Source organism: Cuculus canorus, chromosome 3, assembly GCF_017976375.1.
Source record: "Cuculus canorus isolate bCucCan1 chromosome 3, bCucCan1.pri, whole genome shotgun sequence".
Classification (NCBI taxonomy): domain Eukaryota; kingdom Metazoa; phylum Chordata; class Aves; order Cuculiformes; family Cuculidae; genus Cuculus; species Cuculus canorus.
In genome coordinates this window covers 99,752,750-99,780,354 of record NC_071403.1, presented here as the reverse complement: position 1 = coordinate 99,780,354, position 27,605 = coordinate 99,752,750, and the positions used below count along the sequence as shown (strand labels likewise).

Genomic DNA, 27,605 nt, shown 5'->3' with positions numbered 1-27,605 from the left:
GAATTAAACTACATAACAGAACCTGTGAAATTACCAACCATTTCTGGATGTGCAAAACTTTGACATGGAGCCTGCTGCAGCCATCCACTACTGCACTATTTTGGATTTATTTACACACAGAAAGCACTGTTTTGGAACTAAATCTCCATAGACTCACACAACAGTGAATATGTGTTTTCTGGAGGACTGTAGTGAACTGTCTCTGAACACAGCTCTTGCTCACCTAAGAATTTTTCTGGAGTGTGAGGTAAGCCAGGATTCCTTTTAGACCAAAGGAATGAAAGCAGAATACCAAAGCAGACAAAAGTGCAGCAAAATCAGTGACAAGTGACTGCAGGCATAAAAAAATTGGTGGAACAAAGGAAGAAAGTGATATATGGTCTAAATGAAAAAAATCAGATCATAAATATGACACACCAGACTTAACAATCCATCTCCAGAATTACTCTGCCATGTAAAATGCAACACAAGAAGTCTTCACAGTGGTCAATTTGATGATGCAAAAGCTCTGAGAATTCATAGCACAGAGCATATACATACCAACTACCTTACTAAATACTTACTTTCTCACAAGATCTAAGAGGAACCAGGCTGTGACAGAACATTCCAGGTGCATGAATTAATTAACTTACCTGCAGATGAGCAGTACAAATTCAATCTGTGTCTGGAATCCCTATAAATCAGAGAGCTACTGCTAGCAGCACAACTAAGGTTTTGTATAGTCCAGACACAAGGTTGGGAGAGGTGATATCAAGACAGTTTCCAAACAATTGCTAACCACACTTGAAGATCTGCTATAAAAGCTACTTTCTGAAACAAATGCATGTTAAATTTGAAGCACACTCTTGAAGGGTAGATTAGTTCTACAGTTTCAAATGTTACTCCCATTCCTCTTCTTTGGAAAAAAATACTACTTGTTTTGGTGCATTTACATTTATTAAAAATACATTTCTCTCAAAAGCATTCAATATTAGGTGGACTTTTTCAGTCTGTTTTTGAGGTCAACATAGTTCTCATTCACACTGATATTTGTGGCTTTCCTGTCTCAATCTTATCCATTCTATGATTCTACTTCAAATCTGTTGTGCTCACATGTTCTCAAAAATGAGTTATTTCAATTTGAATCCATTGTCCTTTTCCGTATGCCTCTGTTTACCTCAGTGGAAAACTGAAATGTGCTGCCTAATTATGTATTTGCTTTATCATTCTAATTAAATTTTTAATTAATTGTTCTCAGCATCTTTTAAACAAGATTAATAGTTGTGACATACGTAACATAGAAAGGCATTTTACACAGAGCAGGAGGCAATAATGTGAAATTCCACTGTGCAAAATATAGTTGGAATGAACAACTAAAATTTTCCGTTCCGAACCACTATGTACTGGTATTCAACTGTATCTACCACTGCATGTTTGATGCTACACTCTTAAAGTGTTTAAATTAGAAAAAACAAAAAAAATTAACAGTACAATTTCAAAGCAATATACAGATCTCGAGTTAAGTGAATACAAATTTTCTGTGCCTTTACACATGGTAAATGATAGCAAATAGTGGCAAACTAAATCAAAGCACTTTAATTCAAAATAACTAAAAAACATCCATTTAAAAAGATGTTAATTAACCCTGCAGGGTACATGCAGGATTTGAAATGAGTCCAAACAATGTCCAGCTTAATGCTAAGAACTTATAAAATGAGCTATCAGGGCCTATTAGTGCATTGTAATGGCTTAGATACTTGAAGAAGTGACCCTAAAATCTCTATTCTGACCCGACTTTCAGAAATGGGGCAGAAGATTGACCTTCACACAATATAATCAGCAAAGGATCTAAAAAATGTATCTCTCTGTTATGTGAAACCACAGTTTTATTTACTCAGGCATGTTCACTTAGGAGTTAAGGTCCACTCAAGCATCATTTCAGGGTTAAAGGTTATAGTATAAAGCCATTATGTTTTCAAGCAGAGTAGCTTGCTACCATTTGTCTTGCAGTAATATCACAATCAGACATTACCTTTTAAGCTTGGCCCAGCGGTGAGTTTAAGACCCTGGCACATATATTGTAAAATAGACTAGTACTTCCTACAAATCATTCCATAATCTCTTGTTTGCTAAACTTTAGACCACTGTATATATATTGTCTATGCTACTAGCTATAGGTGCATACAGAGTTCTGAAAAGATTTATGATCCCTGATCCCATAGGTTGCCTGTTTATGAAATAATTAGGTTGACTCTATGTTTAATGTACAACCAATATACTGAAAAAAATCAATAGGTTTACTTTCAGGTTCAGTTTCACAATGGGGTCAGTGTCTTTGTCTCAGAAAACTGAATAAAGTAACTTTAAAAGTACACACAAGGACAATAAGGATTTCTAAAGTTCTCATTCAACACTTCTATAAAAATCCTTGCTTTTGTTTACCCGTTCCTCATATTCGTTACATACCTATTCCATTACATACCTATTAAGAGCATCTCTAGATCAAGAGCGTATTAAATTAAGGGTCTGTGCAACAAGTCTAGTTTTCATAACAAGAGAAGAAGTATTTATAATACTATTCACAACAACAAATGAATAGTTTGTAAAGTTGATGACATTTACACTAGATACAATAAATCAGAAAATGTTAATCAGTGCCAGCAACATGTTGGGAATGTGCTAACAAGGTGAGATTTTAAATATTTGTATTTCATGCCTCTTAGAGAGATGGCTTAGGCTGTACATACACTGATTTTGCCAAGTGCAATACGCAACCCATGCAAGCTTTGAGAAAGGTCTTGAGGAAAACAGCAGCAATACATTTTGCTATTCTTTATAATTTGATTCTTACATGAATAAATCAAAACTTAGAAGAGGAACAGGGATTTTTTTAACCATAAGCATTTTATAGCTTTGTAACAGAAGGTGCAAAACCTGAATCATAGAATCACAGAATCACAAGGTTGGAAAGGACTCACTGGATCATCGAGTCCCACCATTCCTAACACTCCCTAAACCATGCCCCTCAGCACCTCATCCATCCATCCCTTAAACACCTCCAGGGAAGGTGACTCAACCACCTCCCTGGGCAGCCTCTGCCAGTGCCCAATGACCATTTCCGTGAAAAATTTTTTTCAATTTTTTTTCAAGATTTTTTAGAATGCTTCCTAAAACAAAGGAATTTTGATGTTATATATTCTTTGGACTCACTCAGGAATACTGAAACGTACCACCAACTGCTGTATTACTGGATGCAATTTGACCACTATACATTAGCAATGTCTATCAAAATACAAATACATATATTTTAAAACATAACAACATTATGAATCATCAGATGATTCAGAGTGTAACTGTTAGACATATCATACACAAGAAGATGCAAATTACTTCCAAAATTTGACTGCTTCTGGGTAAACTTTCTGCAAAAGCATTCCAATATTACGTCAGCAATTGCTATATAAAGTGACTGACCTGATCTCCTTCTATGACAAGGTGACCTGCTCAGTAGATGAGAGAAAGCCTGTAGATATTGTCTACCCGACTTTAGAAAAGCCTTTGACGCTGTTTCCCACAGCATTCTTCTGGAGAAACTCCATGTCTTAGATAGGTATATGCTTTGCTTGGTATAAAACTAGCTGAATGGTGGGGCCCAAAGTGTTGTGGTGAATGGAGTTAAATCCTTTCGGTGGACAGTCACAAGCGGTGTTACCCATGGGCTCAGTGTTGCGTCCAGTTCTGTTCAATATGATCATCATCGATGACCTGGATGAGGGGATTGTGTGTATCCCTAGTAAGTCTGCAGACAACACCAAGTTGGTGGGAGTGTCGATCTGCTCAAGGGCAGGAAGGTTCTACAGAGGGATCTGGACCAGCTGGATCAATGGGCTGATGCCAACTGTATGGGGTTCAACAAAGCTAAATGTCAGGTCTGCAATTGGGTCACAACCGCCCCATGCAACTCTACAGGCTTGTCGACGAACAGCTGGAAAGTCGCCTGGCAGAAAAGGACCTGGAGGTGCCGGTCAACAGCCAGCTGAACACGAGCCATCAGTGTGGCCAGGCAGCCAAGAAGGGCAATAGCATCCTGCCTTGTGTCAGGAATAGAGTGGCCTGTAGGATTACAGACCTGATCATCCTCCTGTACTCAGTGCTGGTGAGGGCACACCTCAAATACTGTGTCCAGCATTGGGCCCCTCACTACAAGAAAGATGTCGAGCTGCTGGAGTGTGTCCAGAGAAGGGCAAATAGGCTGCTGAAGGGTCTGGAGCGTAAGTCACATGAGGAGTGGTTGAGGGAACTGAGGGTTGTTTAGTCTAGAGAAGAGGCTAAGGGGAGACCTTATTGCTCCTTACAACTACTTGAAAGGAGGTTGTAGTGAGGCTGGTGTTTGTATCCTTTCCCGAGTAAGAAGCGACAGGAGGAGAGGAAATGGCCTCAAGTTGTGTCAGCGGAGGTTTAGAGTGGATGATGGGAAAAACATCTTCACTGAGAGGGTTGTTAAGCATCGGAACAAGCTGCCCAGGGAAGTGGTTGAGTCACCATCCTTGGAGGTATTTAAAAGACATGGTGTGGTGCTTAGGGGCATGGTTTAGTGGTGAACTTGGCAGTGTTTGGTTTATGGTTGGACACGATGACCTCAAAGGTCTTTTCCAACCCGAACAATTCTATGATCTTCTATGCAGCCCTTGCATGCTCGAGTTTCCATGACATTTCTGATTTAGATGTGGAAATCAGTGTTTCAGCTGCAAATAGCTTCTGCAGGTCATACCCCAGGCTTTCAGAAAAACACCATACTAGCCCAACAGAGAACACTCTGGCAGATGAAGAAGATAAACTCTTCTCCAAGCAACAAGCAACCAGGAAATCCCCATTTACACTGGCAATCCTAAAATAATGGTGTATTTTGTAGAGCCAAGAACACAAAGTTAAAATTCTTTTAACATACTTGTGTGGGTATTTTTTTAGTTAAAAAATAAACATAAAAAAATCCATCATCTGGAATATCAGCTCCTCCAGATGCTGTTAGCAGGACTGCAATTTTCAGACTAGCCCAACTTCTTACGCTTAAGCAAATAAAGTAAATGAAAACATTGCAACAGCTTACAAAAAGCAGTTTAAAAGAATGACAGACATTTCATTCAAGCAGTCACAGGAAGGCAATGAACACAGAGATTCCTGGAAATGTGGTTCTCTTGCCATCCTTGTCAGAAGCATTCTCTGGTGTAGCCACCACTTCTTCCCAGCCCTCTTGAAGCTGAGCTATCATAGCCTCCTTTCCACCTTTGACTTCTTGTCTGAGTCCAGTTATTCTCAGCATAAAAACCTGTCTGTGTTCATTGTGATGTCATCCAAGGTTCCTTTCTGACCAATCCAGTACCACTTTTATAAAAGACCCTCATCAAATACATCTTTCCTCTTCCCCTTCTTGCCCAACCACTATCATTTAACTTATTCTTCTCTCCCACGTGCTACCTGTTTTTAGGACTCTTCCTGACTAGGCTTACTGTCTGTTCCACTCATTCCTTTCATCATCTGACCTCAGCCTCAGAAAGCATACGGATCTTTTCCTGATATTTATGCTATAAAGTCTTGTGGAATAATTAAAAAAAAACCAAACCACAACTATTTACAGATTAGTAGAGGAAATCATTGTACCAGTATCTGCTACCATCCTTGAAATTGTTAAAAATATAAGCACAAAATTTATAAAATCTAAAAAATCTAAAATATATGAAAGAGATAACATACATTGAGCATTAACTGTATTATTTAAGTATTCCTTTTTGGAATAGCAAGTATTAAATTTGCTTTGTTGCCTACTTCTATGATAACTAACATTCAGATTCCCAATTTAAAAAGCGGAAAAAAAGTAAAATTTGCTACTCATTACTATGCCAAGTTTCAATTGTCATGCTCCTTATTCAGCACTAAAAAAATTTCAATAGTTACCAGATTCTCACCTCATTCAGATTAAAATATTTTTTTTAATCACTTTTAAGGAGAAGACAATGTTTCTTATTCATCTGACATGCCCTGATGAAGACAATGAGATTCTTTGTGTTACTAAGGGAAGTAAAATTTGACTTGTACTAAAAACAATTGAAAAAAACATGACAGTAATTCAAAAGCTGACAATGCTTTCAAACATTTGGGGAAAGATGGCACATTGCAGTTCTAATTTCATCATCTTACAATATTGATGTCACCAATAAGATCCTATTTCATGCAGGGTCAAAGTAAATTGTCAGGTAGAATAAATCTTTGATAATATCTTAATAAAAAAAGCCTGCTAAAAATCCCGATTTTCTTCTTCCATAAATATAATGTGAACATATATATGTAATTACATGTGTAACAATTATATATATCTCTACACACAAACATATATAAAATTTTAAAAGCCCATGCCAATTAGGCTGATTTACTTAAAAATCACAGCATGATCTCTTCTGAGTAGTACATGCATATTTCTCATTTTGGAATAATAAACATTTTGCAATTACAAATCAAATCCTTATACTTAAAAGTTCAGATTTGGAAAGGGATCTTGGAAGATATAATTGGACTTATAATTTCCACGATTCTGCCTGTTTCTTTTTGACAGTTCACAGTCAACTGTTACAACGCTCATACAGAGTTCTTTAAATGCCAAACCTAAACAATTCTGTTTATTCTTAAAAAGAAAATGCAAAGAAACATCTAATATATGAAAACACAGAATTTTCACTAATTGTTCTCATTCATCTGCTCATCGCAGAGGGGGTTGAACTAGATGATCCTTAAGGTCCTTTCCAACCGAAACGATTCTATCATCCTATGATTCTATGATCAAGAATTCAGTGTGATTCTAGCTCAGCCTCACAGAATTACCTGGCATAGCATCTTCCCCTTCTGTTGGGCCGTCACTTACTCTAAGAAACAGTAAAATGTGTGGCTGTGTAATTTATGACTAAATATTTACCATATGATTTTCCGAAGAGCAAAAATAGAATCCTCAAAAGAAAAGGCTATAGTAATTATGGGAAAATATGTATGTGAAATAATGAGAATTGCAACAGATTTAAAGCACTTAGATTATTAATTTTTATTTGTCTGAAATCATCTTTATTGTTCTGCTGTATGTTCTGTCAACAAAACTACATATTTGGTATTCTGTATGATATATGTTGATTGTTATCATAATTACTCTTGCCTGCCATAATTTACTTTTTAGCCATAATTTACTCTTTAGTAAAGTGTGAGGTATTATATCTTCTGTGTTAACCTCCAGGAGACATGCAACTAGCTGCTGCATTATGCAAACATTTACATTGTAAAGCATTTATCAGTTAGAACAAAGACTGCAATGAACAAGTCTCTTCTAGGTAATTGATCTTGAATATGTATTTAATGCCACTACTATAATTTAAGTTTTTTTCAATGCTAGGTATGACAGAGTGTTTCTAATTGTGGAACAGGAAAATTCAATGGGAATGAGAAGCAGAAAGACTTCTTTTTTAACAAGTGCTTTGAAAATAAGGAAAATAATTCAACGGGAAGTTTATCTGAGCAAACAGTTAGCAGATATTATTTGGAGAGCTTCCAAAAGCTGTCCACTCCCCCTTGATTCATATGATTTTAATTTCTTTGTGTATACTTGGGGGTTTTTTCCTTAAAATTATGACAAATTCAAAGACATTTAGAAATGTACGTTTAGAAATGAGTGTAGAGATGTTCACTTTTATTTGCTGAACCCGTATGACCCTTTTATTTCTCTGTATCATTAAGCATTTTCTTGGTCTTACTTTTATGAGTCACTTTAAAAGGCAGCTTAAAATCATGGTGCCTTTTGCTACTACTACTACCATTTAAGTGTAATTACTTTTAAGTCAAGGCTTACTAAGCTGTTCTCATTTTAATGCCCAACTTTTATACTAAGTAAAAAGTCTGCTTCTTCATGAGAAAAGTCTCAAATTTCTCTAAGAGTGTGCCTACATAGAACAAAGGATAATTAAACTGCTGTATGCATTTGTTCCTAAACACTCACAAGCCCTTTAACTTGATTGCTATTTGTGAGAGTTTCTTTATAAATGAACAGCAGCCACTGTATTTTACAAAGTCTAAAAAACAAATCAAGAAAGTGACAAGTGTCTTGCCATGAAAAAAAAAAAAAGTTGAACTCAAGCTACAGCTCATACCCCAGACCCATGGATTTTCAACCTTTTTTAAGGACTATTTTTAAACTAAAAATAGATGCAACAAAACCAGCCCTTCTTATTGATTCCTCTACTCTGATAAGAGTTATTTTATATAAATAATTGAATTTCGGATTTGACACTTTCTCACAGATCTGCCTTTGAAAGCAATGCCTACTAATCTCATCTGGCAAAGACAGAAACATTATAGTGCATAAATATTGATAGTTCACTGTTGCCTTGTAAATAACTGCACAAGTCCAATCCAAACTAACCAAATAAAACCACCCACATAAAAATATTTTCTGAGACAATATATGGGTAAAACATTTTCATCTGTTATGTTACCCTAGGAAATAATGTCAGAATTAATTCAGATTAATTGTCAGTAATTAAACTTCTCTAACAGTAGATGTGCAGCTGAACACTCCTTCCTCATAGGGAATTTATACTGGTTAGTTCTCAATAGAAAATACAATACACAATTTTAAAAGCACATTAGGGTTGTGGACAAAATTATCAAATTAACTCTTAGTAGTAATAAAAAAATCCTATTTATTTGGTTAGCAGAGTCTTTAACCACACAAACAAAAGGAAATATTTTTTACATTGGGAATGTCCAATTAAATAATAATTTAATCTACAAATACCCTCAAATTGCCACAATTTCAAAACAAAAAACAATATACAGCAAAGATTAGGATTCTGTACACAAGCTGCTTGGCTGTACTATGTTTCACTATGAAGACACTCCAGTATTTTTAGCCTGACAGAATTTATACCAGGGTGCTGACTGATAAAATGGCTTAAGAACGTCTAGTGTTTTAGGTGCGTGAATAGGTACATTTCATGGATCTGGGTACGTGCTTATAGTGAGGCACGCATAAAGCTGCTGTTTTCACATTCTGAAATCATATCAACTGGCAGATTGCAGTGGGTTTTCTTCCTTTCATACTGCCACCCAATACTTTTAGTAATACTGTTTCTTTTCTTATTGTCCAAAAGGAGCTCCAGTAAGTGAGCACATAAAAAAACCTGAGACCATTCCCTTTGCTAATTCAGGTGTGCTGGCTGCCCCTACTTTCATGAAACCACCTGATGAGTGTTACAACCACTAGACTTGTGTCTAAAACTAAATGAAATCTACACAAAATCTGCAGCTGACACACAGGAGATTAAAAAAAAAACTAAAAAAAAAGTTATTCCTTCCACTCTTTAATGGACAAAGTTGAAGCATCTAAATAAAGGAAACGATATAAGACTGAGAATACATCAAATTAGGAACTGAAACTCCAAAGATAAAGAGAGTGCCACCTGTGCTGAATTCCAGTCCAGTTTACACCACTTGTGTAGAAATGCCTCCTTACCTGAAAGAGGATTAAATCACCAATCACCTGAAGCTCAGTTCAGCAATGTCCAGGCCTCTTTCCTGACACATCTCTAAGTTGTTCATTTTAGATAATACAAATGTGTAGCATTTAAAATGAGCAGGAAGGAACTCCTGAAAACGTAGTACTGCACAACTTAACAAAGTGCCTATGATAAACCTACACGTGGAAGAGGGCAGAAGTCAGGTCTGCTAGTGGCCCTCACCATACCACCACAGTGAGTTTTCTTGATTCTGTCTCACATTTCTATGCCATGAACAGTTCTGCAACAAATCTAGAGGTTTGTGAAAACTCCTGCCTGTAAAATGGATCTAATATTTATTTCACAGAATTTTATCTGTACAGATTAGTTAATACCAAAAAATGGCTTTTTGGGAGTATAGTGCTATACTTACCCTTCTTCTGAGCTGATATAAAGCACACATTTAAACAAGACAACAAAAAACTGCCTTAAAATATTGGGACTGGCCTAAATACAAAGGGAAACCTAAAAATTCAATCAGAAAAAAAAATCTAGCCAGTGAAATGCACATTCAGCCAACAAAAGCATAGATGGAAAGAAAATAATTTTAATTTACACAGCACAGGTCACAGTTCAGCAATAAATATTAATAGTCAAGGAGTTGGTGTTAAAAAGCATAACAGACTCAAATGACTTCCTTTTTAGTCCACAGGAGTTGGACTCTACAATCCTTGTGTGTCCCTTCCAATTCAGGTCATTCTGTGATTCTATCAATATGACCTGCAGAATTCCATTTGTCAAGTGCAAGAAGCACAAACAAATTAAATTACTCCCCAAATTACTAAAGAAAACCCAAACAAAAAAAGCTCCACCACAAACATCTTACATTATTTTACAGTCTCCTGCATTCATGAAATGTTGGGAGATGGGAGATAGAGGCCTATGATAATCATATTATAATTTTTGCTAGAACACCAAACATGTCACAAACCCAGTATATGCTGGAGCTCTACTTCAGAACACCAAAGAACTAGAAGACAAAATGATGCACAGAAGCTTAGATAGGATACATCTGTAACACAAATGATTTAAAAAAAAGGCTTTCAGGAAGTAAATGAAGTTATAAGAAAGAAAATCATCAGGTGCAGAAGATGATAACGCGTTCTATAATCATGTAAAACTTTTCATTCAATTCACCCCCTTCCTCATCTTCATATCATTAAAAACTCAAAACAGATTCATGTCTTTCATTCTTTTGTTACATATTTGATGATACAGTATAACAACAAAAAATAAATTACATATTGTAACTAAAAAAATATTCACAAGAGCAACAAGGTAAGAGGCTTGTGTGTAGAGCAGAACTAGTAGATGTCTTATACCAAAACTTCAAAAAGCCTTCTGACAATTTCATGAGAAACAAAATTTGTTTAAGATAATGAAGAACTGATGAAGAAAACCAACGCTACAGAATCATTCTCAATGGTTTACTGTAAAAGCAGGTGATTTTATTAGCTGGATTTTCCATAAATGCCTACACTAGATTGATTGTTCAGTGTTTTCATTAATCGTGTGGATGATGGAAGGACTATGCTTTTTAAATTAGCAATATATCAATTCAAGAAGTCCAGTATGTTAAAAGACAGGCTCCAAAGGCCAGAAGTAACAAATTGGGAGACATCTGGAAACAGAGGAAAACGTTCAACAGGGACAAGTACCAGGTATTACACTTGGGTAAGAATAATGAGCTACATAAATACACAATCAGGAATAACTGATCTCTTCTGAAGAGGATGAGGATCTTATGGCAGGTCAAAAGCTCAACATGAGTCAACAAAGTCACACTGTTGTAAAACAGGAAAATACAATACTTGGATTACAGGCTATAAAATACAAAATCTGGTTTACTTAGCATTATGAACATCTCAACTGGACTATTGTGCAGTGCTCCACACTGCAGCCAGTACTGAGACTATATTACAGCACAGAGAAATACCCCTCCTGATGTGGAAGTCAGATTCCAACAATTTTGTCTGGTATTGAACATAAGTTAGCTGCCCAAGCATGTGTACCCAAGCGCAGCATTTCTTGAGCATATTTTGCACCTCATGCCTGTACTTTTGTGAAAAGCAGCACTGAAAGCATGCCTAGAACATGGCCAGTAAAAGGAATGGTGAAAACAAAAAGAATGATCACAAAGGAACATGCAAGTTCCACCCAAACTGCAACAAACTACTGCATGTCAAGTTAAATGAAACTAACTTGAAAATATTTATTTCAATTATGCTCAAATTTGAAATATTTTAAGAGAAAAATATACAATGGATTAAAAGACTAAGCTTAATTAATAAGATAGTACATCATAAGGGGATGCTTACTGTTGTTATTCTACCCTATCTCAATTGAAAAGGTGATGAAAATAAGTTATCTAAAAGTAAACCTCCTGAAATGAATTTAAAATAATTAATACTGTTCACCTCCAACCAAATTAATTTAACAAGTTGCACCGTGTCTTCAAATACCTCTAATTATTTTAAATTGAAAAGACCCAGCTTTTCATTATACTTCATTGAGAATACATGGAATACTTTAAAAAATCCTTCATATTATAAGTCAACACCAGTGCGTAAAGTCAGACCAGCATAAGTAGTACACTTAGAAATGTATTTATGCCAATGATTTTTATAAAGATTAAGACAATGGATCTGATACAAAAATCAAGGTGCCAAGGTACATAGCATTGCTCAGCAATAGAGAAAAGTAACTGCAGTTACTCTAATAGTCTCATATATTTTTTACCAAAAAATTCTCATTGGTATATCCTGAACAGATGAACCAATTATTACAAAATCAAACTGACCAAGGAAGAAAGAGGGTACTCAGAAGAGCTCAGCTGGGCTTATTCAACTCCTCCTTCTCCGACCCAGTGCCATGTTTGAAAGTACGGGCACTGAGGCAGGTTATGTTGGAATAAGTAGTAGAAAAAAACTACTGCTGACAATTATGATTATTCTTTTGGCATATACTCTCCTGATAAACAGAAGATTTTAGGGAGTGGGGAAAAGCAGAAGATTGCAGGACAGTACATAGACAGATCACTGAGTTCCATCAGAGAACAGTTTCATAAAAACACTTCTGGTAGCAAGAGTAATTTAAAAGGTACCTGCTTCTCCCTTTACACTTATTTTCTGCTCCACTCCATACGCTTTATGCCAGTTATGTCAATGTGACTGCTTGGGATGATGCTGTAAACTGAATCAGTGAATTGGATGGGGGAGGGGAGGGAGGAAACAACTGTTTTTTCTTAACCCTGATCATGAAATGTTTTATTTAAAAAGAAGCTATGTATTGAATAGTAAATTGTAGGTATCATAAATACGATATTTCATTTAAAACAACATGTATCGTTCCTATCCAAACACTCTTCCAGTCAATTTATTTTTTGCGGAAGACTTTTTCAAGAGGGTGTGACATGGTAAACAATTTCAAACTGCCACACCGATGGAATGAGAGAAAGCTCAGAAGACAATGAGTGGCAGTTCCTCAGGTGAGAAAACCTACTGAGGAATGGAAAGGCAGGAAGCATATTAAAGTCGGTACGCTTTTCACCACAGAAAACAAGGCGTTTCGTCTTAAATTTAAGGGAGAAACTTCCACAGCAGCACCTGAAAAAATGCTACCTGCTCCCTTGTTGATTCTAGGTAACATTACATGAAATGCAAGAGCACTCAGCTGCCATAAAGGATGCCACCCTATGCTTTCCCCCTGGGTAGCTTGATGGCTTCTATCCTTCCAGGCATGATAAATCAGTAGTTGCCACTGCCTCTCCATAGAGGAGCTCAGATACATTTGATTCACCCAGTGAGAGCTCCACAGAAACAAGTCCATCTATGAAAACATCCTCATATACTACTAGTGGGAAAGATGACACATCCTCTCTTTCCAGTTATTTGAGAGGAAGGAAGAAAGAATTTATTTTTTTTTAAGTAGAATTTTTTTAGTAAGTAAAAAGAAAAAGCAGTTACACAATTACCATTTTTTTTTAAAAAAAACATAGTTTTAAAAGTAATGCAATCTGAAAAAAAAAGTGAAAACTAAAAGGAGGAAATTTATGTCAATATTTTTCCTCAACATGTTTCCCTCCAAAAACAGCATGAACTAGAAATTTAAGAAAAATGCTTTTCTGTTGTTATTTTCATGAAAAAAAAATCATATGATGGGGCAAAAATACTCTCCAATTTAGCTAGCTCATTTATTTGAAATAAAAGCATCTAAAAAAACACGAAATTTTTCCAACATAAGTTTGCCGCAGAGGCTGAAATTTCTAAACATAAAATTAGCAAAACAGTTCAAAAGATGGTGAGTAGGTGTTTTGTAAGAGGAGCTGTATCCTGACACTATGTTCTCAGAAAACTGTGCAGTGTATTTCAGTAATAAAATACTTTGAAAAAAAAAACAACTCAAGCAAACAAGTGAATATCTGATTCTACTTTTTCTGGATTTCACAAAGATTACCCGTTTTTCCTGTATAAGCAGAGGCCATAGAATTTGAAGCTATCCTATCCATCTACCCCAAACTGAAAGCTGAAGTCTTTGCAAGATCTACTTGCCTATAGGAGCAACAGCTTTGGAATATGTGCCTGGGTAGCTCTGTAACTGTAGCACCCTCTGCTGCTTTTTTAGTTCCAAAACATGTAATTGTACACTCAACCAAGCCGAAAATAGAGTATGTATCGATCACGATATTTCTGAAAAATGGTTATATTATTATGTGTACTTTACAAGAAAATATTTTGCTATTACAGATAGCATATTTGCAGTTTCATACTACTTCAACATACTGGACTATCTTGTTTCTATGTTAACATCAGGTAGATACTAGATGAAAATTCCCTAAAATGCTTTATTTCACTGCTTATAATTCTCTTTTACAGACATGGTGGCTTGCTTAGACTGGTTACAATCAGTAAAGAGGTTTATATTTTGCCTTTTGATCATTTAACTTGATTTAAATATAGACTTAAAATTATTACTGTAGGTATATAATTATACAAGTATTTCAGTTGCAGCTGCTTTCTCCCACTAGGAAAGGCAGGGGAAGGCAATTCTCTCAAAAGCTCATTCTTGCAGAATTTTCCTTGCTTTTTGGATGGGCTGTTGCACAAGAGATTTTTTTTCTGCAAGGATGATCGTGGCATGTGGCTCCAGGAGCCAGCTGATGCTATCCCACAGTGCCACCCCAGAACCTTCTGTCTGGGATCCATCAGTTCTTTTCCAGAACTATCTTAGGAGTAGAGACAGTCTCAGGATGTATCTTCTTTTTAACAGATGGCATACTGTTGTCTAAAACGAACAGACTGATAATTTCCTTCATCCCAGTCCTCTTTTCCCTGCCTCCTGTTTATGCATAGAATTAAAGCTGAATGAAGTGCACTTAGCATTGCATCCTGTCTGTGTGGAGAATTCATTTAGAGTTTTCGCGTGGAAACTACTCTGTCACAAAAGATGAACTGTGGAGAAAAAAAATGTCACATTTTTCTGAGAAAGTGAAAACCAACTGCTATTCATAGTGTGAATTTTCATCCACAGTAGCAATCCTACAATGAAAACGCATCTTCAGAAACCCATCTGAAAAAGACAGAATGTAAGTATCAAGTTTTAACAAGACACTGTGCAGAGGCCATTTCCAGAGTTAACATCTGGGACCCTGCAATACACCATTTATAGCTACTGCAGTTGGCTCCACTTTTGTCCTGAAGTCTTATTGGTGTAAGATAGCGCTTTTGGAAGCAGTCAAGTACTCCTCAAAAGCTACTTATTGATATTTTATATAATGCTGCCAGCTAGTGGCACATCTTGTACTGAGTTGGTATCTACTAGGATTGTAGAGAAAGAGGTATTAAATAGAGCCTGTTCTACCACTTCACTTTTGATGGTGTGTGGTGACATAGCTGTTAGAAGACCATAAGCAAAGATATCAAAAAGTGAAACAAAAAGACCACAGAAGGGCTCCCTGAAGGATCTTGTTTTAACACTAGGTACACAGAAACATTACTAAAAGAAACAAAAATACTCTCCCCAAAACCGCACAAACTGCGTTATTTGAAACAAATCATTGTGTTCAAAAAGGATGTAATATGCAACATGTTTCAGTTTTTACAAAATCTAATCCATTTAATAAACAATTATTTCATATTCTAATAATCTCTGGCAAAACATTGATCTTACTTATAAAGATACAGTACGGCAGACAAAACAAACATAAAGAGCACTAAAGTATTTTAACTGTTTTCTGATAACTTGGTTTAGGTTCCAGTAAATAAATTCTGACTATGCAGTGTGTCCTAAAAGAACATTAAAATCTATAATTCTTCAATTGCTCTCATCCAGAGAATACTACTGCAGATAAGAATGATAGTATGTTCAATACTGACCAGTTCTACTAGTATTAGGTATCAGAAGAAATAATCTAATAGTGCTAAAGACCATTTTAGAAATGGTTGGGTTTTTTGTTCGGGTAGACTATCATTTGATAACATGAAGTTCTTAAAGAACACCACAGTGACTGTAGAAAACAGTCAATCTAATTTTAGAAATACTACAACCATAGTTACCCTTAGGGGTAAAGGGAGACAGGATTACTATCTACCATTTCCATTTAACACAAAAAGAGCGAGGAAATACACAGAAAAAGGTCAAAGAAAGAGCCAACTGCAATCAAGGGGAGCGCACACAAATTCAACCAGGTACAATCCAAATAGAACCCTGCAGTAAACAGAAGTTTACTTTGACAGCGTGGCAGACACATAGCTGCTCTGGATGGGACACTGGGGACATTTACTCCATACAGGCGGTAGCAAAAAAGTACATTTATTACTCTCCCAGTCAGTACCTCATGCTGCCTGAAGATAACTATTTTATAGTTGCCCTAACACAGTGTAATCTAGAGTGCTTAGTAAAATGGACATAAATCAGTAATACACCAATACAGACAAGCACTTACAGACACAGATGTTAAAAAACAGGGAAGCAATGCATCTGGAAATGACTTAGCAATTGCTGTGTATAATAGCACATTATGAACCCTCAAATCATCACTGAATCTGAAAGGACAAATGTGAACCTCTGTATATACAGAAAAACAGTAAGAAGAACTACAAATGTCATATTGTTTCTGTGTTGGCACTAGAGTCGTGCCTATTGGAGTAGTAAGTCTGGTTCTGCTACCGGCCACCAATCAGAAAATAACTGAAATACTGGAAAAAGTTAACAGAAGAGCTGATAGCACATCTATTAATAGGAAAGCATAAGAAAACTTTAACAGAATAGTTTATTTGTGATAACAAGGAAATTTGTGTACATTGATCACAATCAGGTATTCACACAAAGAACAAAGATTAAGAAGTTGTGTTACTCTGTTTAACAGAGTAAGGTACACTGTCTTGTTCCAGTATGTGAAGGTTAATACTAAAGCACTTTTAGACACTATAAAAAGAAAGAATTTTCTCTGCTGTTCAATATAAATACCCAAGTTGTTATCTACCAAAATAATCAACAAATAGTTTTTTCTGGATCCAAATCCTTAGCCTGGATATTTTTTCCATATTTTTTCCCCTTATTGAGAATAGTTTATAAGAATAAAGTAACATATTATAAAAGCCCCTCTAGATTCTGAGAATATACAACATCAAGGCTCTCTATATCTCTCTCTAAATGCCTCTCGTAATTTAAGCAAACCATTTTCTAAATGCTTTTATTGTCAAGCTCTTGATGCTTGCATCTATAGCTGATGTAAACCAGTTACAAATGTGAATTTTATTTCTCAGACTTATTAGTATTAACTTAGATATTCCTATATCCCTTACATCTAATTTTCATTCAGAAATCAGAGAAGAAATTTCTATTTGGCAACAGTTAAACAACATATCTTGAAGTATTTTGTGGCAAGACCACACAACTATCTTCAACATTGAGAAATGAATGAAAGCTAGAAAATTTAAAAAATAAAAGCATACATCTTATGATCTTTTTTCCTTTTGAAGGTGAAAGATTATTAAATAAATTGACCTTTGTGCTAACAAAAAAACAGTGTTTATTGAAACATAGCTTTGGAATACTAAGACTGTAGTTTTGAGATTAAACACATTACAGAACAGTTTCTATATCAAATGTTTGATAAGGAGGAAGAGCTTTGTGCACATTTCTGGAATATCTGGCAAACCTAAGAGACACACGCCCCCCACATTTATGCTATCAGTTTACTTTTTTTGAAAACAACCAAATCAATCTGAGAAATAAAGCAGAATAATCAAACGAACTTTTTATATATCTGTAAATGTTAATTATATAATAGTAATTACTCATTACATCAAAAATATTTAAATTTTTTTGCTCAGTTTCTTTGCCATGAGCTACCACAATTTTGTCATTCAAATCCACTAATAGCATAAATAATTTTATTAATAAGTATACTGACGCAGAGCCATACTGGGTCACACACTGAAGGTCCACTTATATCTCCTCTTTTCTCAGGTTAATGCAGCCAGTAGCCAATGCTTAGATGAGAGTGAGAGATCACGATAAACATATTGTCCTACTGCCCCATAAATTCTCCTAACATAGAGCACTTCCTAAGCCGTAAGTGACAACTTTATACATAATAGCCACAGCGAATTTTTCTTGCACAATTTTTGCCCTTTGCTTTTTGAATTCACGTTATATTCCAAGATCCAAAACATTCTGTGGGGAGGAATTCCACAACCTGACTGCTTGCTTTCTTTTGTTTTTCTCTGGTTTGAGTTTGACCTCTCCAAGCTAGAAGTATGGTTTGCTTCCCATGTTGTTGTGCTGCTGTTCCTCAGATGGCCACCGATAGCCACTGGCCAACACAAATCAATGAGCCGAACTAATTTTCAGTCCAACCCAATTCAGCTGCTCTAATATACCCACTGCAGTCACAGAACTAAGAATAATCTGCCATGGGATGACTAAAGGGTGTATCCAGCCAAATAACTGTGATACTTAAACCAGTGTAACACATAAAACACTACAGTAGGTAGATCTGTATCTCTGACCACCAGAACGGTGTTTCTCAGCTTAAGGAAATGGTTATTGAGGGCTCATACAAAAATACTTCATATTGATACAATTAGACTTCTATCAATATAGTACTGTATTAAAATAAACAATGACTTACAGACATTCCCCGTGTTGTCAAAACTTGTAAGAACATCTTTAACATTTAAGAGTCCATTAAGAAATCTGGAAGAAAATATAAATAGTGACTTTTTCAACATATAAACAATCAAAAGAAAGTAAAAATCTTGCCTCCTCAGAGAAGAGGTTCACTGAACGCGTTCACTTCTCACAAACCCCTTTCATGGACAAGCAGAAAACAGGTACTACTGTAGCCACCAGGGGGAAAACAAGGGGACAGTCACTAGTGTTCTGTCACTGAGATCCATAAATCAGGAACATATTTCTCAGAAACTAATGCTTTATCAAAATGAAAACACTTTGAAAGATCATCAGTTTTTGCTTAGCTGTGGAAGACACATATAAGTAGCAGACTTTTACATGTATTTATAACTAGCCATAGAGAGTAGAATGAAAATAATTAGCTCTCCATCAAGGTATGCTTCTTATCAATCTTAATGAAAGAGAACTAAGTTCCTTCTCTTCTTTTGTATTATTCTTCAATGGAATGAGAAAAGGTAATACAAATAACTAAATACATACACTAAACTTAAAAATCTACAAAAACTAAGATACACTACATTTCTGTATATCACTCTAACGGGGTAAAAAAGCCTTCACAACACATTATTAACCTGAACGCAAATTGTCTGTAAGAAGCAAGCAATACTCCTTGAAATCTGCTTCCCTTCATTTTTTTACGTCTATCCCTAAAATAAAAATCCATCAATACTTGAAAATGTTATTAGCAAAACTATTATATACGAATATAGGAAATGTATATAGGTGCTCAAGGCCGGGTTGGATAGGGCCTTGAGCAGTCTGGTCTGGTGGGATGTGTCCCTGACCATGGCAGGGGGGTTGGAACTAGATGGTATTTAAGGTCCCTTCCAACCCCAAACCATGCTATGATTCTGCGATAGGAATAGCCGATGGAATCTACTCCCAAACCATCTTCTAACATACCGCTTGCCGGAGGCAAATAACATGCTTCTCATTTCTAAAGCAGAGGTCTAGAATCACCTAATATTTTCTCTCATTTTTTTATCTAAAGGTTCATTCATATTCAGAATAAAGGCATGACATCTTGCAAAGAACACTTAACACTCTTTACAAAGCTTTAACCCTTCTCATAAGCTGCCGACATTGTTCTTTTCAGTTCTGCATTTCAGTATTTGAAACTCAAATGACTGATCAATGCAAAATATTTTACCACAGAAATAACTTATTTCTTCTCTAATTGCTTAAAATGAGCCTACAATTTTAAAGTAAATCCATATCCTGAAATAGAAAATTTGAAGATATTGAATGTTCCCTTTTTAACTCTAATAAAAGAATAATTTTCCTGTCTAAAAGACAGACACCATTTCCACAGCGAGACACTGCATCTTTATGATCTATAATCACTTCATTGCTAAAACTACTCATACAAAGTTTAAATTTAAAAGCACATTCCTGACTAAGAATAGAAGGATTTGAAATGCAATATTAAACATTAATAAATGGCTCTACTTGCTTACTATCTATCTTCCTATGACCAAGAAAACATGTATTTAGCACATGCCTGATTTTTTAACAGCAAACTGAAACACCCCAAAATTTGAAAGAACTTGAACAAAGCAAACAAATAAACATGAAAGTTTTAGGAATAAAAATATATTTTTTAATGGAGAAAAGATCCAGAAGACCAGATTAAATCTGTAATGAAAGATATCTTTTTCCACTTCAAGCTTGCAAAAAAATTCACTAAAAATTAGGTTTATCTTTTCCACCTACAGACTAGATTACTTCAGTTTACTGTAACCAAATCTGAACATGAAAACTGCAGCAAGATTCCAGCTTGGACCAAACATATCTACATTCTCCGTGTTAGGCTGCCATAAACATTGAGCCTGTTTCCCTAAAGCCAGCGATTTAGTTTTTAACTAATTTTAATTTCCAGCAACACAAGAAAACAATTCCATATATGTATCCACCAAATTCATATCAAGACAAGAATATAGTGTGTAGGAACATCAAACACTGTACAAACCCAAAGGAGACCAGACTAATTAAATAAGATTCTCAATTATAGTACAAGGAATTTCATTCTGACACACTTTTCACTGCTGACAAAAATCACACTCATTAGACCCTTCTTTCCAAACCCCAGAACTACCATTAAGCACATTAGTACTTTACAAACTTCAAGAGACTACCTCCACCATTTATTGTAAAACTACAATTCATTAACTGTATTAGAGAACACTATTGAATGAGAAGAGGTCTGAGGATTTTCAAAATGAGTCAATATTGTCGCTTCAAGGATCTAGTCAAAATGTCACATAAATCCAGCTCAAATTTTTTAAGCAAAAATTGCCTTCTATTGGTGCTTCGGCCTTCCTGGTTTGGAAGGGCTTTTCTTAAGAATTATTCTAAAAAATAAAGTAGTGACAGAAAAACACGGTATAAGCTCTTCTTTCCCAAACGTGAATCCAAGCTGAATTTGGTTAGAGAAATAGCAGCCTATTAAAAAAAAGCTGCTTTGAGAAGTTCACGAAAGCATGGCCATGACTGGGAGTTCCTACGAAAGCTTCTATTTGCCTAACAAACTGGTCCCTCAAGTCCCTCTAGAGCAGTAATTCCAGCTAGGTCATAGCATATCTGAATATACAATTTGATCACTTGTGATAGCCCTTGAACTGATACAGCATGACCTTTATACTCTTTGCCAAAAGCCACTAACAACCTTATGAACTTTCTTAAGTATTTAGTCTTGTCAAGATATTAGCTGACAACCTTTTAACATCCAACATGTGCAATGAGCTTTCCCAAGAAGATGTTAATACGTAAAGAAAACATAGGCAGATGAAAATTCAAAGGCACTTTTGTCAAGACTTCAGAGGGCCCACAGCAACATTTTTTTCCCTGAAAACAGGTATATAAAAAGGGTTTCCTATTCAAGCATACTATTCTGACTTTACTTGAGTGATGTTCTTATTTATAATATGCTAATAACATATTTGTTATCGTGTTAAAATTGTTTATGTTGATGAAAATTATGATAATTAATATTTTGCTAATGGGAGGAGAAAAACAGGGAAGACTGTCAGATATACAGAGGATCCTTAAGTCTCCAAGACATGATCAGTTCTCAAAGATCCAAGAACACTTACTCCAAGATTCCTTATCTTCCAGATACACAAATTTCAGCAAGGAAAACTGTTGCTCTGCTAGGTATGTTAAACTGTTATATTTACCTCCTTAAAATACTGCTTCTGCAAAACCAGGTAAGCTTTATTTAATACAGTCTCAAGGTAAAGTGAATTTTGTTGCAGGTATTTATACTTTGTCCCTGGCAAAATACACAGCAAGTATTTTCTCATTCCCTTTTTCACCATCCTGCAATATTCTGAAATAATTATAAGCTATCTGTTGCCACTGCCTCAGTACAGAGAGAAAAGATTTCAATATAGAAGTGCAAGAGTAAGTAAGTTCTGCTTGTTATTCATAAAGCAATCAGTGCTTATTACTTTTATATATCACTAATTGTCTCCTGGGAACAAAATACAAGGGAAAAAATAAAAATAAAAATCATCACCAGGAGACAACGTCCCTCCCCAATATACAGATTTTGAAATCCAATATGAGCCTGCTCCAGCACAGAAACTGTGTATTTCCATTGGCCAAGCTCAGAACAACATAATAAAATCATGCATAAACAAATATGTATGTCCGCATTCTTCGTTTTAAGCTAAGTCCTTATATCCACAAAGTTACTATTGACCAAATAAACAATACCAAATCAAATGATGCCAGGGGAACTGATGGAAACAGAAGGACACAAATATCAAATGTGACAGCAAGATCAAAATGACATTTCCTTGGCTTTTGTATTGCCAGCATAAGTGAAGCTTAGCTTTTTGCCTGCCTTAAAACTCCCATAACTAGGAAATCAAGTAACTCACACTGTGTGTTGCAAACAATGGTCAACAACTAAAGAAACTGAATGAAGTAGTCCAGGACTGCAGCGTAAAGGATTGCAGACTTGCTCAGCCTAAATTCTACCTAAATGCCTTACACTTTCTATCACCAGTGTGCTTCTGAAGACCTAAAACCAAGGCACAGAGATACTGCACCAAGAGACTAGATAGACTGTGAGCATCTGAATGAATCCACAGCATCCTCAACAGCTCACCGACCATATGCAGAAAAAACACTATACCCACTTCTATTACAAATAGGCAGTATTTTCCAATGAAAAGTCTTCTTTTGGAACCTTTTAGCATCAATAAGCATAAGCTTGGAAAAGGAAAAATTAAGGCTTTATGAAGCTCTAAACAATTTCATATTTGACTTTACATCCAGATGCACATTTATGGCAACCTGCATGTAGTGTTGTAGCGTTGTCTTTTCTTTTTTTGGTTTGTTTTTCAGTTGACTTGTTTTGTTTTATAAACTCACAGAAATGTCACAGTTAATGATGGCCACTAGTTCGTGTTGGATCTTAGTTTCTGTGATTGACTTTTATTTAAAGGTCCTAGTTAAATAAAAATGCATTTCACAGTTTCAACTACTTTAGCTCTCCAGAATCTTCTACTGCGCACAGAAGGCAAAATCCCACGCCTAACAGCTTATTTGCAAACTGTGTCCTAGTTATACAAAACACTGGATGAACAACTAATGAGTTTTATATTTGAGGCCTGTACAAGATCTGAGGAAGTACTTAAAACTTAAATGATGGTTTACCTTAAGGACACACTATATTCAGGATAAAAGATGCTTTTATACTGAACCCAGGTCCCAGTTGGCTCTTCTGTGTTCTGGTCTTCTATAGAAAAGAGATTGAACGATGCGAACCTTCTTACAGACACTTGTTGTAGATGCACATCTTTCAAGTGCTTTTTCTTCAGAACCTTTGAAATGAAGAAAAAAATTAAACATTAAGAATAAAACTTCCAAGAAAATAACGAATACCAGCTTATCTAACTGAAAAGCAAGTATTGAACCAACCACAATTGCTATGCTATCAGCTAACAGTTACAAATAACATTAGTCCAAGCACGCCAAGCTTGAAAAAAATAACAGTGGTATTGATGACAAGGGTCAAGAGAACATGTTATGAATTTATTATATATCAAAAACTGCAAAGAAATATATTGAGTTCAGAGTACACAAAGTTGCTGGTTTGACTCCTGCTCCAGCAAATCCATGCCAGAATTGAAGAGGCAAACTGGGTTCTCCCATCTTTACCACAATTAAAGTTTCAAAGGCCGAGCAGGGCTGCAATTTCTGTGCCACTCACTGTCCCTGTGGATGGAAAAAATAAACCAAAAAAAGATACCCTTGGTTGGTTTTTATGTAGAATTTTAATGACTAAACCCAAAACATGATCCCCGAGTGCTCAAGTGATAAGTATGAGGCAGGTAGACTACTTCCTTGCCTAGAAGTCTACTGCTGCATGCTTGCAAAACAGCTGCAAACTTGCATGAGCTGAAAAAGCTGCTACCTGTCCCAGGCCCCAGACTTTCAGATGCTACAACTGTGTATTCCCCTGTCAGGTCTCAAGGAGACCAATGCATTAGCCAACCTTTATGTGAACCCTAAAATACACTGAGAGCACCCAGTTCAGTGCTAACAGGGTGAAGAATTCAAGGCAGTGGCAGAGACAGAGACAGAATGTGGCCATTTGCATTTTTAAAATTATTTAAACACTTGTTCAGGGAAAGTGAAAACATGGGCTCGCTACCCTGCATAGTCCACTGCACTCAACTGTCTTACGGGAGTGAGGTATCAACTCCTCCACAAAGGAAAACTAGGCACCCAGCCTGTTTGAGCTGTATCATTGCACAGAAGACAACTAGCATTTCCCCTGCCAGACAAAAAGGCTTACTCTTTAAGTTAGCGATGTGGAAGGAGAGATGTCCTGGGTTTAACTTCTCTCTTGTAAAAGTGGGCAGAATACATACAATTGCCACTACATTTTTTAAATTAAGGTGCATATACAGTCCACAGGGATGAAAAAAAACAGAGCAGAAAATAAACTCATCCCTATAAATAGAGCTGCAAGGAACTGCTCCATTGAGTAGGACAGAGACACAATTTATAGGGTTTTGCCAACTAGAGATAAATCTGAAGTCAAATGAGAAATAGCTCTCCAGAATTACGAAACCTGAAATGGAATCTTTGCATACCGGATGCATATAACAAAATAATGGGTCAGTGATTTTTTTTTGCTGCACCCAACCTCTGTCAGACTGCTTTAACTGCAAATGCACTCATTCAATAGCCTTACAATTTGATGCCATGACCTATTATTTTGCAGGAAACTTGGAAATACCACATATGTGAGCAGAGCAATTGTATTTGCTGTGCTGTTAGTTTCTACCAGCAGGTCTGATGCATCAGGCTTATTGCTTTTTGATCTATTTTCATCGGCAGGTCTCAGAATATGAAAGGGACAGACATTTTCATCAAAGTATTAAAAAAACCAGCTGTGTGCTGCCCACACTATTTCTTCTACTTCTGTAACAAATGAGAAAAGTATACCCATGAAGGAAAATGCAAAAAAATCAAAACAAGAAAGCTAAATTAAAAGACAAACAGAATTAAGATCTTCATGTAATAGTGGCATGCCTGGAGACAAAATCGACCATCTTGGCAACTAAAGAAAACTACCAAGACTTAATTTCTGGAAAAGTGTGTCGTTTGGTGGCTTTTTTAACACAAAGGCAAGCCATTACTTACAGGAAAAAAAAAATAAAAATCCACCAGTGACAACACTTCTCTGTTTTCATGGTTTTTGTTCTACAGATACATGTTCTAGCCACTCTGTAAAATTCATTCTCTGAAGTTAGTGGAAAAATCTCATGAGCATTTGAGTACTCAAAAGAACATTTTTCCTATGGTCTCAAACTAAAATCAAGTGGTCTAAGATCTGAAAATCACAACAAGGCATCAAATCTTTCAAAAGCCTAAGTAGAACTGAGAAAACAGAGTACAAAGGAAGAATATGCTACATTATTTACAGCTAACTCAGTATTTCTACATAAGGATTAAAGTATTTTTTCCCTAGAAGTATCACAATGGTGTTACAAGCTAGAAAGATATGCTGCTGCTGCCACAGTATAATCCGCTGATGAAACCCATCCAAACTCCTAATAATGTTTTGGAGAGGTTCAAAACTAGTCTTCTCTACTTTCATGATACCCTTCCAATGAACATGAAGCTCCGTAACTTCTTGCACACTGACATTATAAGTCAACATGTCCCAGGGACCTATAAAAGTAGTAGCCGATATCAAAGCAAGCTAAAGGCTTCTCAACAGAATAGACACAATTCTTGGGTTTAGTGACAGCAAAGACAAAGAACTATAGTGTGGAAGGAATCTTTGGACAGCGCTGTTCTTTAGTTGGGGCTAGTGGCCTCTTTATCTCCTCTCTCAGTAACTTTCAGCTAAGTTACTATGCATACTTTCATTTAAAAAAAATACAGAAGCCTTGTTTCACTCTCTTCGAGACCTTCTTTCAGTAGCGAAAGATGCTGTCTTCTGCACAATATCTTTACAGGCGTGCACCAGTGTTGAGATTGTACATGGGTCACTCCTACAAATATCACCTAAATAAATAATAATATTTTAGGTTCTATAATGAAAGAATTTCTTCCAAAAATTAGATTCCTTAAAAGAAAAAACAGCACGAAGAACAATGACCAAAAAAAACCCCAAATAATGCAAGCTCACACTTTAAGCCTGTGGTTTTCTCTCTCTCAAACTTGTATTTCCTTTACACTCAGCTACAATGGACTACCGTGTAACTACACCATCTCTAAATATAAACAGTGGGACGTGTATTGTTTATTTTTACAAACAATTTATTTACCAAATAGGTTCATTCAACTATAAACAATTTACAAACTCAAGACTAACAAAAAAATGGAAAAAGACAGGGAGCACAGGCACCCTTCATGGAGAGAGGAGCAGGAAGAGAACAAAAATTGTTTTACAAGATTTTCTGATCAGGAAAGGGGAGAAAAAAAAGGCAACTGCCCTGTCCTCACTTCAGCTTATATTTTTCAATTCTGGAAGCTGAAGTACATTGGCAGGTGAGCAAGACTTCTGTGACAAGAAGAGCAAGAAGAAGGTAAAAAGCAGGGTAAATACATAAAACTTTCAGATTTCAGGAAAGTTTAATGAAAACTTTCTATACGGAGCAAAGGTATGTACAGGGAACAACTTAATTTATGCCTATTCCTATAACTTCCCTGCTAAAAACTACAGACAGGATAATACCATCAGTTACACAGACTGGCAGAGCTCAAAACACAAAAAATTTCTCAATGGTGAGAAATTACTCACCATTTAGAAATGCACATGAGGTGTAACTTATCTCGGCGCTTTTTTAATGAATAAGTATTTGCCTTGATTCTGACAAGCTAAGTTTAAAAATATTGCCAAACTTCAAATTCAGTACATACATAAAACATTTTATTGATAAAGAACACTTACGTAATTATGCAACCTCCTGATTCTTTATGCTAGCTTCATATGATACATGATAAAAGGGCTTTTTTCTTAATTAAATCAGCGAGCACACACTCAAGCATCCTTACCATAGCAAATCAATTTGTGTATGCACTGAATAAAAGCAAATTAAATATATAAACACACTGCAGAACTGATTTCACATAAGGCGTTATTATAAGCAGTATGAAAAGCATTTTCAAAGGCGCTTTAAGAAACACTTTGACAGTGCTCCTTAAAAGACAGATATAAAGGAAGGTTGATACCTTTCCCCAATCTATACATAGATCCAAGCATCACTGTAGTAAGGAGTGCAGAACTGATTTTTACTTCAGATGTACCAGTAAGATCAAATTGATCCTTGCTCATTGTACCACATAAAAATCAACAGAAAAGCTAGAAAA

General features: G+C 35.9%; 1 protein-coding gene across 1 annotated transcript in view; it reads right to left on the bottom strand.

The window, feature by feature from the left end:
• Nucleotides 1-27,605, bottom strand: part of CAMKMT (calmodulin-lysine N-methyltransferase) — a 223,457-nt gene that overhangs the window by 192,995 nt on the left and 2,857 nt on the right. Inside the window, exons 2-3 of the mRNA XM_054064258.1 lie at nucleotides 23,430-23,596; nucleotides 18,703-18,767 (exon numbers count right to left, since the gene is read on the bottom strand). Coding sequence (XP_053920233.1) covers nucleotides 18,703-18,767; nucleotides 23,430-23,596 — 232 coding nt within the window. The remainder of the gene's footprint in view (nucleotides 1-18,702; nucleotides 18,768-23,429; nucleotides 23,597-27,605) is intronic.